The sequence below is a fragment of the Salarias fasciatus genome, chromosome 22 (assembly GCF_902148845.1).
Source record: "Salarias fasciatus chromosome 22, fSalaFa1.1, whole genome shotgun sequence".
Classification (NCBI taxonomy): Eukaryota; Metazoa; Chordata; class Actinopteri; order Blenniiformes; family Blenniidae; genus Salarias; species Salarias fasciatus.
The window spans coordinates 14869067-14886393 of record NC_043765.1 but is presented as its reverse complement, the minus strand read 5'-3'; the positions used below and the strand labels follow the sequence as shown (position 1 = coordinate 14886393).

The window sequence follows — 17327 nt, the reverse complement described above, 5'->3', positions numbered from 1 at the left end:
CCTTGTTTTCCCTGAAGATTTATCCTTTTAAACTTGCCAATTCCAGTCACTGTGCTTCTTAAACCCACTTTTACCATCCTTTGGAATGTATCATATCTATGATACCATACTCCGGTTTATAATTTGTGTTAAAGGATGGTCTTTCAGGCATACATTATTTTTTTTATATGCTTCACTTTTGCCCACGTTTTAACAGTGATTGTGAAGAAATTTGTTAAGAAAAGAAGAAAATTTGACAAAATTCTGTCATGTTGGCAAACTCCCTTGACGTATGTTCAGATCCATGTGGACGTTCTACAGGTGAATGTCAAACATATAACATTATATTCACACTGATATGTATATGTCAATGGTAAGCAGATCCACTGAGGATTCATCCATGCATGAAAAACTTTCGGTGCTTTCTAAAAATATATATTTGTTGTTGTTGTTGCATGTTACAATATTGCAATAAGAAGCACCCAGAAACCACTGCGGGTCAGTAAACTTGTTCATCCTCTTCCTCCACTGAGACGCACTTCTCCATGTGGCCACTAGGTGGGGTTGTTTCTGCCGGGTCCTTTACGTGTCGAAGGAGGTGGGATTTCCTCTCCTCCTCCTCAACATCATCTCGCCTCTTCCTCGGGATGTATCGGCGTGCTGTGCACCTGTCTTATGTGCCTTTTGGTTGTGCAGAAATGCCTCTTTTGCCCCGTTGGTGGGTGTGATCGTGCCCTCCGGTCCCTCAGAGGCCTGCAGACGCTTTCATTCACACAGCGGTAGAGGATGTGTTGATCTTTTTTTTTTTTTTTTTTTGACGAGGTGCAGCAGTGAGACAGCATCTTTGCCGGTGACACATCATTTTCAGTGGAGAAGGTACGAGAGGAAACAAAATTGCCACGTTTTGTTGTTGATCTTGATCATCTTGACCATTTATTTCACCGAATATTTACGAGAATTGAGATTTTTCAGAATTTGTGACGGGGCCGTGAACGCATCGCTGTATAAACGCTGTCATGTTTGGAATTAGCTAGCTGCAAATGCATTAATTTTCTGCTAACATTAGCACTCGTCCTGACATTTAAACAGCCTTTCTGTTGCTATGCATGTGTAATTTGTGCTTTCTTTTCATGTGTAACTCCATATGTCTGTGTATTTACAATATGACATATTTTGGTTTATTCCCCTTCATAATAAGGCTTTAATGCTGATATTTCTTGGGGACTGTTTGCACGCCTTATCATTGAATTACAGTATTACAATGTGCGATGCTCTGTGAAAGGTGTGTATGACTGTATTTCAAATCCTGGTCTTCAGGTATCCAGCTTTGTGCACGTGTGCGTAGGTGCGTGCGTATGTGCTGGAGCTCCCTGCCCCAACGCACCTGACTCAGATCTTTGGAACATCATGTAGATCCATATAAACTGCTACAGTTAATCGGCACCTATCATCCCCTCAGACTTTGTGCCTTTTCTCTTATTTTGATTTGAGAGATTCTTCAGATATTGATCATTTGGTAGTTTAATATTAAATGTTGCCCCGAGTTCCTGAGAATTGTGCAATTTCCTCAGTGTGTCACATATTTTGACCTCCTTGAGTGTGTCCCACCTATGTGTTTGAATCAGGTGTGCTGGTGCTTGGAGATGTCACTTAAATGCAGGACATGGAGAGATACAAAACTCTGAATATAGGAACAGAATGTAACTACATATGTTCCACATGTGTGACCATTTCACATGTCAAAGTCCAGAATCATCACTGTTTTCAATTGTACAGATCCCCTAGGGTCGTATCACTGCCACACCCACTATTTTTTTCTTCTGCGGCCTTGGTCAGGCTTGGTGCATAAATCAATACTTCTCTCTGTTGTATGATGATCTCATGGAGCCATAGCATGTTGCAGCAGAGCGAGGCGGCGTGTTTCATCCCTGTGTCGTGTCACTTAAGCCCCACAGGGACACAATGTCAGACAAAAGTGACCTAAAAGCCGAGCTTGAGCGCAAGAAACAGCGCCTCGCCCAGATCAGGGAAGAAAAAAAAAGAAAGGAGGAGGAGAGGAAGAAGAAAGAGGTAAGGAAAAAAGTGAGTAAAAAAAATCACCCGGCCGGCACTCGAACCGCATCACACCCGAATCTGCGCCGTCTGTGTGTTTGACTCCTGTCAGACCTTGATACATAACCGACCGAGGCTGTGTGTGTCCATGCTTGCAAACATCTGTGTGTGTGCAGAAGGTTGGTGTTGACATTTTTGGGATCAAAATGTGCATGGTTTGATTTTTCGTTCAGGTTGTTGCACATAAGTAATGAGGCCGTTTTCGTTGTGCCTGTGTTGTTTCTGTGTGTCCTGAGCAGACGGAGATCCAGCAGAAGACAGAGGCCACCCCAGAAGACTCAGATTTAGACCGCAAGCGCAGGGAGACTGAAGCCCTGCTCCAGAGTATCGGCATTTCACCAGAGCCTCCTTTAGGTTTGTATTAATCGTACACATAATCCTCATAATCTGTCACTGTCATCTTCTAGAATGAGGCAAAAGGTTTCCACACAGGAAGCTGCAGCAGAAGCAGCAACGTCAAAACATGCGTGGAGAAAAGCAGAGTTTTTCTTTCCTTTGCTTTCGCCCAAATCCAAAATGTCCCAGTTGGATCCCTGGAGTGTCTGCCTCCTCCTGCAAGCTTTCGAATTACCGCTGTTCTCTAGTGGTCTGAAACTGTAATAACACCCTCAACACCTCAAAATGTGGGTCACTGCTCTTCCTATTATTAGCTTTTAGATATTTATAATCCTTCTTCAAACTCAAAAATGAGATCAAACAAACGACTCAACAGTTTATTTCATACTGAATCGTCTGACTCATTTGCTGATCACTTGTTCTGTGTTCATTTTCTTCACAGTTTTTCTTTGTAGCAGGTTTTAATGTTAGTTTCTTGTTGTTCTGGTGATTTAGTCCCGACCCCCGTGTCCCCATCCAAATCAGTGAGCACGCCCAGTGAGACTGGCAGCCAGGACTCCACTGATGGAGGAGCGGCAGGCAGGTAGGCAACGAAACAATTAATAAAAGAACATTGAAATTTCCCAAACATTCAGAGTCAGATGTCTGTCCTGGTTCATGGAGTTTATTCACCTCCGTCTGGCACTTTCTGGAGAAAAAGAAACAACTCGTTTTCAAATTGTGCGTAGATACTCGTTTCACAGGATTTTTAGGATTCAGGTTCAAGCAGTTGCCGTTGAGTTGGTTTAAACTGTAAAGCTGATTCATGGCGTATTGTTCTTTCTGTTCCTTGCCAATGGCGCTAAAGGTTTAGGTAAGGATGGGAGTTGCTGATGGTGAAGGTCTTAAATGTGCTTTCTGTTGTGTGTCATGGCATCCAGTTTGTTTTGATGACCACTGCTTCTCGTAGTTAACCCAGAGGTCTTCAGATTCATCCCCGCATCTCAGCTGTACTTTCAGCCACAGAGGAACATGTCAGTGTGAAAATATCGAGTAGTGGAAACCAAACCAACATAGGCTTGCTTTGAGGTGAAAGTACTGGTGCTAACCATTACACCGCTGCACAATCTCAAATATTAAGAATTTACATGGTAAATGCTGAATTCACGATGGAGCTGCTGAAGACCCTTTAAACTGCATTTGACCCATGAGTGTTTATGAGTGGAAAGCCAACCGATGCTCCGCCTCTGTCCTGTGATCGCAGTACTTCACTCCCTCACCTCTCCGCTTCGGCCTTTACTTCTACGTCCATGCATTCACCGCTCATCAGATCAGCAGCAGAACTCACACGTCAGCTTGTTCCCATGTCTGCTGCACGGTGAATGCCACGTCTACATTAGAGTGGTCATCAAGCGCTTCCCATTGCTGGCGGCTGACTGTGGCTCGGTGTGTGAGCGAGGCCCTCAGGGCTCAGTGGTGACGTGTCGTTCTGGTGTGGCCAGGGGTGGAACTGGGGGCTAAACGATGTCCTTTCCCTCCCTCTGAGGAAATGAAGTGTCATATGTGAGATTCATTTCTTTTCTTTTTTTTTTGCTTTTACCAATTGGAGTTTACAAAGTGGTGAGTTAGTTAATGCCTGAAATGGGGAGAAAAAAAACTAAAGTTTCGCCCCCAGATCCACCCTGGATGATGGCATGCCACTTTGAGCTTCTCCATCTGTGGTTGTGTATGTGTGTGTGTGTCCCTCCTTAGGTCAGGTTTCTCTAAAAACAAGTCCCAAGCACAGAACTCAAGGTAAGCATTTTCATGTCAAACCCAGGAACCCCCCCCCCCCCCCCCCCCCACACACACACACACACACACACACACACACAGACACCCACACACACACCTTTGTTATTTTTAGCCGAGGTTACCTTCACTCTGAACACAGAGGCGTCACGCACACTGCAGTCAGCGCTCGTATCGACGCGCTCCCGTCGTGATTCCTCCGATCCAGGCGGCGCGGCGGCCCCCTCCTCGTCACCGTGTTTCTCCACTCTTCCCTCGTGTCGTCCCGTCTGATGCCCTGCTGTCTCGCCTAATGCCAGGCTGAAAGACTTCTGCTCGTGTGAGCAACGCTCCAGAAGCCGTTTCAGAGCTGACAGCGCTGCTTAAGGTGTCATCGCTGCTACTGCAGAGCAGCAGCGTGTCAGGCTGAAGAAATGCCTTCCCTCCCTCACCTGTTGTGTTCTGGCTCAGAATGTGAAGGTATCTTATAGATGCGTAATGAAAGCATCATTTACCCAACTACCCACATAAAATTGCACATTAGTAATTTTCTCAGTGTCAGTCTGGACAAATAAAGCAAGAGCAGGACAAACCTTGGATTCAATATTGATCTTACAGGATGATTTGTTTGTGCAATTTGAGTTTTATCATGATGGATCATTTTTCATTGTTAAGTAATATTTTGCAGAAAATATAAACCTTGAGCACTCCAGGTGTCCTTTGGGTGATTCTCCCTTCAGAGCTGGACCCAGTCAGATTCCACCTTCTCCTGTTTAATGCAGAATGCAAAGTATTCCATCGATATAACCTAAAGAAATCACTCAACACAGATCATACTATCGGTGCTTCTTTTATGTTATAATTTGAAAAAGTACACAAAAGAATCGAATCGGGTTTCACTATATTAAATTTGCTTAGTTGTTTCAACTCAGACAAAGAAATCTACCACAAGTATTGAGCACAGATCCTTAAATAAATGTTGCGATTGACATCCGATAGAGCCTAATGTCCCCCTATGTGCAGCTCTCCCACGCTGGATCCACTTACCTCAGCGTTTTTCCATCAGCAGTGCCATCTTTGCATGCAGTTCGATGGGAATTTCTGTGCTAAGCTCTTCTCCAGTTAAGTGGTCTGTGGGCGAGTGTGTGCACATATATGTGCTGCTGTGTTTGTGTGCCACCCTGTGCGTGTTTCTTCCAGTGTGTGTGTGTTTGTTAACGTGCATGTCCTCTCTTGCTCCCCCTGTCGGTGACATCAGGACACTGCAGTGGGACACAGACCCCTCTGTGCTGCAGCTGCAGGCTGATTCTGAGCTCGGGTACATCTCTCTCCTCTTCCTCACTGTCTTATAAAGATTTGAGTTTGCATGAAACAGTTAATAAGATGCATAAAAGTTTATCAGTAAACAGGATAATTTGGTGCTTTTATTCAGTGTAACAGTCCTTTGTTCTCTTCTAGGCGCCGGATGCAGAGACTGGGGGCCTCTAAGATCACACAGGTGGACTTCCTTCCTAAGGAGGTGGTCTCTTACAGCAAGGAGACCCAGACGCCGCACACCGCCCACCTGTCTGAAGGTGAATGTTTGCACGGCTGAATTTAAAGGTCTAGCATGTGGAGAGAAGCTGAGAAGAGGTACCATGCTTCTGAATTGTAGCTATAAGCGGTAACACTCTGTCGGATGCAACTGACCTCTGATTTTTTGACAGATCCGGACAAATTGCAGCGTTTTGCAGTTTGTTGCATATACACTACATGTAGTGACTGTTGTTTGCATTAGTTACAGCTGTGGATGGTTGAATGTGTTTGGAAATGGAAACGTTTTATTTAATTTCACTCAAATTTTGGTGAGAAAATGTTGCACACAAGTGTTTTGGATGTATGTGGCTGTGTGTGTGTGTGTGTGTGTGTGTGTGTGTGTGTGTGTGTGTGTGTGTGTGTGTGTGTGTGTGTGTGTGTGTGTGTGTGTGTGTGGCTGCATGTTCTCGAAGACTTGAGGTTATGTGTGCATGCATGTGAAAATGCATACGTGCATATCCGTGTCTCTACAAGTCGGGCCGAGCTGCAGCGACTAAACAGATCCATATGGTCAAAACATCAGCGGCTGCCAATTTCAGGCTCGGAGATTTCAACATTTTTCGAGCTGGGGGGGTGGTAAGTGGTGGGGGGGGGGGGGGGGGGGGGGGGGGGGGGGGGGGGCGCGTCAGCGTGCACAGAGATCTGGACCCAGGACCGCTTGAGGTGTTCAGCTGAAATCTGCTTTTGCTGCTGGAAAACCAGTAACGTCTTGCTCACGTGTTGGAATGCATGTACCATTACGTCTCTACACAGACACTCACACACACACACACACACACACACACACACACACACACACACACACACACACACACACACACGCACACACACACACACACTCCCCAGCATCTTCTCTGTCTTCCCTCTCCAAGCTGCCAAGACAGCTGGCAGCCATGTGACTGTGAAGGGGTTGTACTTCCTGCTTCCTGTCATTATAATAGATGGTCTGGTGTGGATTCCAGTCCTCCGCCCGCACCGGCAAACCACCATGCACACACACACACACACACACACACACACACACACACACACACACACACACACACACACACACACGTCTGTCCTGATCAGCATTTAGATGGCCTGCTTCAACCCCCCACCCCACCATTTCCTTGACAGACCTAAGAATAGATCATTTATTCAACAAGTGCACCAGTACTCAGTTCCAGCACATGTATAGAAAACAGCATCATCTCAGTCTGGTGCATGCCCGCTCCTGGACAGCATCTAACAAGCAGGCAGCAGCTGCTAAACGTACCACACGATTAGATGCAGGCGATCAACGAACAAATAAAAATGCATATCCTGTGCTGCACACATAGACACAACTGCACACTGCGAGTGGGGAGCGCCGGCAGCGCTTCTGTACGTCGGTCCATTTAGATTTGTTTGTTTTCGACTTCCAAGAGCATGTTCAGGCGGTGTGTGTTCGTGTGTGTGTATGTGTGTGTGTGTGTGTGAGAACATCTGGGAGCCAGAGCGGAGCTGTGGTGGTCTGCAGGGAGGTGACCTTGGCCTCAGGAGACCCTTCCTTTACAGACTACCACAGAGCGTGTGTCCACAGGGGGGGGGGGGGCAGCACCTGCCTGCATCGCCGGCTCTGTTTGTTCAGGCCAGTTCCTTTTGTTGATTGCTAAATCCAACTTGCAACACGGGCACGCTACACACATCTCCTTTTGGCTGTCTGAGGAAAAGGTTCAGTGGCTCAATATTAACTTCTTCTTCTTCTTCTTAGTCCCAGTAGTTTGTCAAACAAAACTATTAGTCTTTCTCATATCTGGAGCAGATCTGGCTCAGGCCTTGTTTTGTTGGTGAGGTGTCTATTTCTACCAGTCTTTGGCTTCGCTGTCATATTTTCTCAAACCAGATGTGGAATAGGGGGTTCACAGTCTTTATTTAAGGTAATCTGAGGCTGGACGCCAAGGAAGTTCTTCATGCTTCGATAAGAAGCTGTTGGCTTGAAGCTTCTTTCTCTTGTGGCGTCTTTTCCACCTGAACTTCTGACCTCCTCGTGTTATTCCTCCGTCTGCTCTGAAGGGTGCATGATGGGAGCCTGGATGCCAGTTTCTTCAGTTTGGGTTTGATCAAACTTTGCGTGTGTTTCTCTTCCACACAACTTTAATTCTCCCACAAGGTTTGTGTGTGTGACTCTCATTTAAACCGGTTCATCATTATAACTTTTTTTCATTTCCGCGACCAATCTGCCTCCATTTAATCGCGATGTGTTGCCGTCTCTGTACGGCCTGTTTCCCATTGGCCGCTCGCTGATCAGTCTGCACCGAGTGGCCATTGTGCCAGGCAATCGGATTAGCCCCAGTCACGGTCCACTCCGGCTTTTTACTGCTTCTCTAATGCCTATGAATGGACGCGCTTGTCGGGAGGGATGGACGCTTTGTGTAAAGACGGAGCGGGGAAATGAAGCAGGGTCAACCGCGGTGTGTGTGTGTGTGTGTGCATGTGACAGTAACCTTCCCTCCATAGGTCAAACAGAATGTGTTGAGCAGCTGTTTTGTGTGGTTAAGTCAGAGAATTGCGACAATCTCTCTAACCTTTCAGTATAGTTTATAGGGAAAAAAGAAATATACAATCTACAAACTTATTAGCTCACTTCCAGTGAATCTTCATCCCTGCCACGTCCAGCTCATCTTCCTCACCTCCAGACATGGCCTGTATATGTAAATGTGAGAACTCCACTTTATCGATGTGTGTGTGTGTGTGTGTGTGTTTACTGGAGACTTCAGCGAAATAGGAAGTTGTGTGTGCGACCCTACGCATATCCAAGTGTGCGGCGGGGAGCAGTGTGAGCGTGACCCAGCTGGTAGTAAATTGGTTTTGCTCAGTGGAGCCTTTAAAGACCCATAATTGGCTGCAGTGGAAAGTTGCCAGTGAAACTACGAGCGAACGAAGGCGAGGGAGAAAGAGGAAAAAGGTAAAAGGTGACGAGAAGCGAGTGGTCAGCAGAGATTAAACAGAGGAGAGAGAGAAACAACTGGAGTAAAGGCCGCCGTGGGAGGACGAGGCGCTCTGATATTAAAAAGGTAATTGTTCGCAGTGAAGCAGAAGTCGGCATTCAGCCGGACAACCCTGTGAGAATGTGTCCATAATTTGATATTGTTTCGCAGGAAAACCCCCTTCTTACGGTGAAAAGTTCACAGGGTCAAGAGTTTATGTTAATATTTGAGCATTCAAAACATGCAAAAAGTGTGTGTGTATGGTTCCCCGAGCCTCTGCTGCCTCTGCAGTATTTTCCGGCTCGTTAGTTTTCAGCGGCCTCAGTATGTAGTCAGTCAGAAACTCTCTTCTTTGGTAAATTTCTTTCTTTCTTTTGTCATTCGGTGGACTAATAATGGCTTTTAAGAGCAAGAGGAGCGCCGTGTCCACACACTAATCCTGAACAGGTTCCCATTTTTTGTAAATACAAGTGCTCAGATTTATAAATGTAAACATGTGTGCAAAACATAGACAGGAGTAAACAAGCTGTATATACATCGAGACTGTTATAAAACACACTAACACACGCACATCACCTGAGCCTCGCTTAATCCCATAATAGAGCAGTTTAGAAACTAAACTCCAATTTTATAAAATAATCCTGGCCATCGGCTGCATACTGTTCCAATTACAGAGTTTAGTGAAGCTTTTTCCACAAACTATGTATGAAATGCGTTTCAAGAGGTTGTGTTACATTTTCATCAACAACCTAAGGAAAAAAAACATTCAGAGTTTAATCTGAAGAGACAATATTGTAACCTGGCCTCAAACTTTTGTCTTAGCAAATACGTGTCTTCAGTCCGAATGTGATTTCTCTGTCAGCTGACCTGAAACGTTGAAAGATTAGACTTAAAATCTAAATAAGGAAATGAGACAAGGGTATGATCATTTAACTGTTCAATGCTTTCATGCAAAATTCACCATAAAAATGGTTTTGGCATCAAATGTTTGTGCATATTTTTATTCATTGAAGTTGAAGACTGTTGACATATAAATTTGATCGTCACAAAGTCATAAATTCAACAATATTTAGCTCTCAAAGGGTTCAAGGTCATATTCTGTGTGTGAAACTGCTCGACATTACATCCGATTGATCAAAAAGGAGATTTACACAGACATTACCTATGATTTTGAAGTTGAAGTATTGTGAATACAGTTTGAGACGCTCCAGTCAACAATACAATATATTCAAACTACAAGTTGTAGAATCGACTTAATGACACTCCTCCTATTAGCAGGTGTCAGACATTAATGCCTTCACAAACTGATGCATGGTGTTAAGTTCTGTCCTGAAGGACAGCATCGGGCGGGAGAGCGTTATTGACCCTGGCGGGAGGGCTGAGGGCCAAAACCAAAACTTGCAAGTCATGAGGTTGAAGTCTCCCCGGCCGACTCGCATCGCGTCGCGTCTTTCTTTGGCGTTCTCTGCAGTCCGGCGGCGCGGCGGTGCATTGAAATAAAAACAGAGCGTACAACACTCCCAGCCTGTGTGGAACCGACATGACTGATCGGCTTGTGGGCAGCCGTCAAGGTCAAGGAGGGAGGAGTGTGGCTGAATGCATGTGTACTTTTTGTTACACACACACACACACACACACACACACATGTGTATACACACACGCGTGTGTGTGTGTGTGTGTAGCCAGTCACATATGGAAGTGCTTGTCTGATACATTGTTGTTCCAGCCAGGCAGCTCCAGCAGAGGGTGTGTGAGTGGATGTGTGTATTTTTTAAAGGCAGAATTCACGTGGAGGGAAAAACCGCAGCGAGCAGCAGCCCGCAGGACCCCGGACAGAACGTCCTCGCCTGCTTTATCCTGAATTTCTTCTTGCTGAAAATACATGTAAGAGGTGTGTTTCTACATCTTGCGACTTCTGGACTTCAGAGAATGCGCGTGCGCTATGTTGAAATACACACACACACACACACACACACTCTCAGATCAGAGTTGGCGTCCTGCTCCTATGATCTCCTCTCATGTTTTCCCTGCAGGCAGACGTAATGGGCCTCTCTGTCTTTCTGTCTTCATAAGACAACGCTGAGTTGGGCTTTCATCGGCGCTGCCCTGGAAAGGCCGCTGCCTTCGCTCCTGTTCCACTTGTGAAATTGATGCAGAGTCCCAAGCGGTTACTGTCAGAAATGGCCTCGGCTCTTGATATTGGAGAGAAATCATGTCTTTTTGGGGTGCAAGAGGTATTCCAAGCAAGTCACAGACGATTGCAATTTTCCCCCATGACCACCGTATAATAAGGTGCATGAACCCCTTGTTCTTCTCCCTCCCTCTGGCTTTCTTTCTGTCTTTGGTAAAACGGCCATCATCCAAAATAATATTTGCCATCTGATGAGTGCCTGCGATGAGCCGGACTTCAGTCTCACGTTTCCCCTCTTTCTCTTTTCAACCTTCCTCTCTTTCACATTTGCATTTAGTTGAACTTGACTCTTTGACTTGCGCGCCCCGCCCTTCCCCCCCTTTTGCTGCATTTTTTCTTGATACATGTGTAAAACAACAGCGGGCCTTTAACATTTGCCTGGGTGGTCTCGCTCTCTCTCTCTCTCGTACTCTGAGATCTCTTCAGCTCTCCAGAGGTTTTCATTTGAGCGGGTGTCGGTTCACTGGCACCGGGGCTGAAAGTCGTGTTGGTTCATTGTTTTAGTTTGTTCTTTGAGTCTGTGTGGAGTTTAATATTTTTATTGTTTAAATTTTAACAAAATAAAAATGGCATCCAAACACACTGTGCACATACACTGGAAGATAGAATCCTTTTAGATGATTTCTTCAGCCTAGATTATATTTCTGTTGTTGTCAAAACTGACATAAAGCTTTTATTTGCAGATGGTTATCCTCGTTTACAGTTTGACGCTTTATTAAAGTGAAATCTGATGCCTGTCGCCCTGTGATGCAGTCCTTCAACTCTCCAGCAGGGAGCACTCTTGACACACAAGATTCCCTCCTGAAAGTTTTCACCAAGCCAAAGTGACAGAGGCTTGAGTCAGAAGCATCAAAAGAGATGGAATCATGGGAGGAGAAACCGCTTCATAATTAATCCTGAACATGCATCAGAGAAAGGTTTTTCCTGATTGATCTGAATGACTTTACCTTTTTAGATTCATGTAGGTGAGGTGCTGCCTTTATTTGTGTTTCAGTTCAGGAAGATCCAACTTTCAGACTAATATAGAAACGGCTGCTCACGTCTTTCCATTAAAACTAAAGGAATCATCGTTTTCGAACATTCTTCAACGCAGACCACCGACGGCCAGACAGGCCCTGCTTCTGAGTGACACAAACACCAACTCCGATGACGCGTTGAAAAGCGAGCGTATTTTATGCCCGACGCTTTCTCTCTGTCGCTCCCTGACTGGGCTTTTGACAGTTTGGAAAGTTTGAAGTCATGGGTTTTAATCAGGGCCCTGCGGTGGGGCTCGGGGCATGGCGTGGCGTGGCATGATGGCTGAGTTTAAAGATGTGGGTCTGGGTTGGGGCCAAGCCTGGGTGGCACTGCTAGAGAGAGAGAGGGTGGGTGGGTGGGTGTGTGTGTGTGTGTGTGTGTGTGTGTGTGTGTGTGTGTGTGTGTGTGTGTGTGTGTGGAGACACACAGAAGGAGAAAGAAGTAGAAGGAAAGAGTCTGCAGCCCGCAGCACACAGCAAAGCCGGCCGCAGACCCCTAAAGGCCTGTATGGGCGGCCTTAATGAAAGCAGATTATGTGTGTGCATGCATGTGTGTGCATACAGTGGCTGCGTGCACACACACACAGACACACACACACACAGAGTGTTTGGGGAAGTGTCGTGAAGAGATGAATTAATCTGAATCATGCTGCGGGTTTGAGCTTTACCGCTCTCACATCAGGTCCTGCTGCTAATATGCGGGAATGCAGGGAATACTTTTTACCCCCACTGTGGCAATCATGGCTTGATGAACCACCATGAATTTTAAAATATATTTTCTATTAAGATAAATGGAATGGCAAAAAAGATTGAGTAAAATTAATATACTGGGTCTAGTGGATTATTAAAGTCTGCCTCTGCTTTTTTTTTTTTGCATTTTACAAAAAAATCATCTCAACCTACCGGATGTTTTTGCAACAATTTTTATTTCTGAGGAGACTTTCAGGATATTTTTATACAGTAAATGATTTCTCTTTTGCTTGAGGCTACATTCATGTTGTCTTGTCTTGTATTTCCTTTACATTCTGTCATTTCTGTCTTGACCGTTCTCAGATCAGTTTGAGCTTTTCCACATAAAGAAACGGGACTTTTTCACTTTTTAGATTGCTCTACACCAGCAAACTCCAGTCTGGGGTCAATTATATCCCACATTTAGATTTTACATGACCTAAACCCACTATCCTAGAGTGTTATATCTACTATTGTTGTGTTGTATAGACATGGAAATGTGTTATGTGGATAAATTCAGCACAAATAAGTGCAAACTGAGAATAAAGTGTTTTCTGAGTTTGACTTGACACTGTTGCCTTGATGAGGAAATGTAATGTAACTCCACGGTACAGGTTGTTCACTTGGTTGCATGAGTCACATGCTGTGAAGTTGCTTTTTAACATGCCAAAGCTTGCAAACCTTGGAACAAATGAGTTTATTGAAGACTATTATGAAAAAACTAGAAACTGCAACAAAAAGAAAAACACAGTTCATTTCATCACGCTGTGGTTCGAAGAGCTGAAACACAATCAGATTTTTTTTTTTTTAATTGTTTGAAATAGTGAATACAGAGGCTGTTGGCTCCTGATTGCAGCATTTCATTTAGAACTTTATTTCATGCTTGTTCTGTTTTTTTAAAATTTTGTTTCTTAAATAACAAGGATTACATTAAATGATCAGATACCGGAGGTCGGAGGCCTGAAAGGTGCAGAGTAATTCCCCGGCCTTATGGTCACTTGTAAAACATGCAGGGGTGTGAATTGTCTTTCTTTCACTATATATGGGCGAAGATGTGAAGTCTGCGTGTGCGTGTTGTTCTGGGGCCACATTAGAGGAGCCTTTCAAGTCACGCTGACCTCCTCCGACTCCTCTGCATGGCGCTTGTGTTGTGGTCTTCTCAACATCCAGCCCCTCACTGCCCCTGTGCACTGTGTGTGTATATGTATGTGTGTGTGTGTATGTGTGGATGTAGCGCTGCTGGGTTATTCCCAGTGCGTGGGATCCCCCCCCCACCGAAATCTGTCTTTTGTGTCCGTCCCCTCACATCCGCCGCCTCCTCTCCCTCGTATCAATATCTCTCTTCTTTGTGATTAACACAATGAGGCTCTCGGAAAACTTATGAGCTCTGTCAACTTTGTGTGTGTGTGTGTGACTCAGTGTAGCAGTCACGTCCACGCCGCTGCGGTACGTCTGCACCGGGGCCGCTGTGGATCTAGATCACAATAAAATGTTTAGGTGACGCTTAACCCCCCCCCCCCCCCCCCCCCCCCCCCCCCGAATCAAACGCAACACATGCTAAACACATGCCAACACGCCGTTGTCGTGGAGCAGCAGACAGTGGACGCGTTTCGCATGACGTCAGCGTGTTTTTATATGCTGTCAGTTACTTTTTCTCCACATGCTCGGTAGTAGCTGCCTACTGTGAAATAATACAACATGTTTAAGCTAATGAAACTCCCAGCAGTAGATCGGCCTTCATTAAGACTGCGCTTGCTCCATTCAGTAAACAGATCATTCCGTTACTCTCACCTGAGCGGCTTCAGTCACGTGTCGGCCCATTAAAGTAATGCCAGTGTGAACTGAGGATATCCAGTTCCTGTTGCACTGAAGCCATGATTAAGTTCAACACTGGAGCAAGGTGTGTGTTTATTTCTGTACTATTCGTTTTCTAGATGGACACTGCCGGTAATTTATTTTATCCGAGGCTCTGAGAAGCTGACACTGAGTTTACTCACTCATCACTTTAATCAACAACAAAAAGAAGAATCAGCTGGAAGCCCACAAATTTATGCACAATTAAAACCTTTAGCATGTTTGATAAAATAAGCGGGGAATGCCATGTGAGTGCTTTACTCTGCTGATGCCGAGCGTCAGTGTGACAGTTTTACACCCTTTTGTTGGTACAGTGATATACTGTATAGCAGGAGGCCACACGTTTAAAATGACACCGACAAAGAAAGTGAAAACTTGAGCTCAATACTTTCTACTTTCCTGTTCCGTCCCACCGTGACAGTTTTGCACATCGAGGGATCCGTACTCAGAGCATGCCCGCATCTGCATTTACGAACACTTTACCACATTTATGTGCATGTGGCCCGAGCGCTCTTGTGACCGAACGCTCTGGACGCGAGTGTCTGCCGTACCTGCTGGGCCGTTCTGAATTGACTGAGCCCAGACAGCGTGAGGAAGCAGCCGGGAGAAGATTGAGGCAGCCAGACGCGGTGGCCCTGGGTTACTGAGGATATCATTACCCCGGGCGTGGAGCCGGCCAGAACGGGAGCCCCCAAGCGGAGTTTCATCAAGGTTGACCCCCCGTCTGCGGCGGAGGGGAGGATACCAGTTAACTGGCTGTCCCGCGGCGCGGAGAGGTATTAAGCGGCAGGTGGAAAGAGAAAGCATCCCGTGACTGGAATGAGGTGGAGACGGGAGAAAGTGTGCGGATACTTGCAGGGCAGCCGAGGGACACGCTCACACTGCGAGAGATTGTCTCTTTTGATTTCCTTTCCCTGCTCCTCCTCCATTTTTTTTTTTTCTTTCAGAAAGGCATGTAGCACTTCTTCGACATAAAGCAGTTTATTGAATTCTTCTATTTCCCACTATCATTTATCACAGTCAAATATTTTACCTTCCTCTTTGAACGCCGAATGGAAAGTTTCCATTCAGAGGGAAACACTGGGATATTTTTGGTGCTGGACGACGACAGAACGGCTTGATGCATGGCTTCTGGCGACAGACATAAGCAGTATCCTCGTACTTCGCCTCAGTGAGGTAGCCCATAAAGCCACGAATCACGCTGCCTTGCTCCAGAGCCCTGCGGTTTGCCGGGGTTGAGAGTTTGACCGCTCCTCCATGTGGTCTCTCTCTCCCGCTCCTCCCATCCCCATCGCCGCACATTCCAACCGCCAGGCCGGTCGCCTTAGGTCACGAAAATAGAGTCAGATAGGAGCTGAGCGTAACCCATTCATCCCGCTTTTCTTATTTACACCTGGAACTGTTGCAGATTAAAGACGGCGGTTTACGGAGGTGTGCAGGATGTGTGTTTTGTTTGCGGCGTGTCTGTTTTGGCAGCTCACACGTGGAGCTCATCTTGCAGCCTCCACACTGGAGGGTCAGCGCTGTTTGGATGGCGACAGCCGGCCGTTCACCGCTGCCGCCGCTGCAGCCTCGCCGCCGTGCGTTTGATTCGCCTTCATCATTTATCATATGAGCGCCGTATGGAAATTAAAGGAAAAAAAAAGCTTGCTTTAAAGTTTCAAGCACTGAGAGATTTAATATAATCGAAATGAAATAAGCTGCGTTGAATAAAAAAAACCTCAGCAATCACAGTAAAAACCCCTTTAAATAACTGCAGCGAGTTCATCAAAAGCTTAAAGTGCCAAACGGACAGTTCATCCGGTGCCGGAGCGGCCCTTCGCTCGGCGGTTTTAACGCTGCCCCGGGCCACACTCCAGCTGAGTTAAACACACCCCAAACGTGTGTTTGTGTGTGTGTGTGTGTGAGTGCGAGGGAGACATGACATGTCGGCGGCGGTGATGGAGTCACTTCCTCCCGCTGGACTGTGCAACTGTTGTCGGCCTGACCCTGCCAGTTAACCCCTCGCCACCCCTGGCACTGCAGGCGAGGGCCCCGGGCGTGTGTGTGTGTGTGTGTGTGTGTGAGAGGCAGAGAAAGCCAGATTGTGTGTGCATGTGTGTGTGTGTGTGTCTGTGTGTGTGTGTGTTAGCACACTACAGGTGTCTGGCTGCGGTGTCAGGGTGTTAAGAGGTCTTCAGAGAGAGAGGGGCCCCCCGACTCTCAGCGTCTGTGTGTCAGAGAGAGGGAGAGGTGGGTGAGGGTTACCAACACACACCCCGAGGGCGGCAGCATGGGGCAGTAGCTGACAAGCAGGTGGCTGTGTTGACAGTAACCCTTCATACTTGAACCTCAAGACACACACACACACACACACACACACACGCTCACACACACACACACACACACACACACACACGCTTACTATGAATCCTAAGGAGTGGAGCATAATTGTGAGTCTGATTGCAGCGAATACTGAGGGAATCCCCCTTTTACACACACATCACAGCACGTCTTTTTTTTCTTGGGGTCAAAGGTGAGGAAAAGAGGAGCGCGCTCACAAGTTTTACATTTCCTGCTGACTGTGTGTGTGCATGCAAGTGTGGGAGAGATTAGCACAGACGTCTCTTTCCCAGAAGATTGTGTGTTTGTTTTTTTATTGTATCTATCAGTGATAGAGGTTTTGCAGCAGAAAGGCTCGTGTCATTTTTGTTTTTTGTGTGTTTTTTCTTCAGACCCACACTCCAGCGTGTGCGTGTGTTTTTTAAATGAGACCCATTTGGACTGATGTTAGTATGTCAGGTGTACCGGTGCATGTCTGGGAATGATTATTTTGGTAAGAACGAGGGGGAGGTT

The 17327-nt window shown here is 46.1% G+C and overlaps 1 protein-coding gene across 7 annotated transcripts in view; it reads left to right on the top strand.

Annotated features, from left to right (window-relative positions):
* The first annotated feature begins 568 nt into the window (after window positions 1-568).
* Window positions 569-17327, top strand: part of dync1i1a (dynein cytoplasmic 1 intermediate chain 1a) — a 40122-nt gene continuing 23363 nt past the window's right edge. Inside the window, exons 1-7 of one of the 7 annotated variants that reach the window (XM_030082286.1) lie at window positions 569-855; window positions 1927-2061; window positions 2328-2445; window positions 2923-3010; window positions 3275-3280; window positions 5435-5494; window positions 5635-5750. In XM_030082286.1, coding sequence (XP_029938146.1) covers window positions 1942-2061; window positions 2328-2445; window positions 2923-3010; window positions 3275-3280; window positions 5435-5494; window positions 5635-5750 — 508 coding nt within the window. In that variant the 5' untranslated portion in view covers window positions 569-855; window positions 1927-1941. Of the gene's footprint in view, window positions 856-1926; window positions 2062-2327; window positions 2446-2922; window positions 3011-3274; window positions 3281-4158; window positions 4201-5434; window positions 5495-5634; window positions 5751-17327 lie in introns of all 7 variants that reach the window. The other 6 variants (XM_030082285.1, XM_030082284.1, XM_030082288.1 and 3 more) reach the window with 6 other exon arrangements.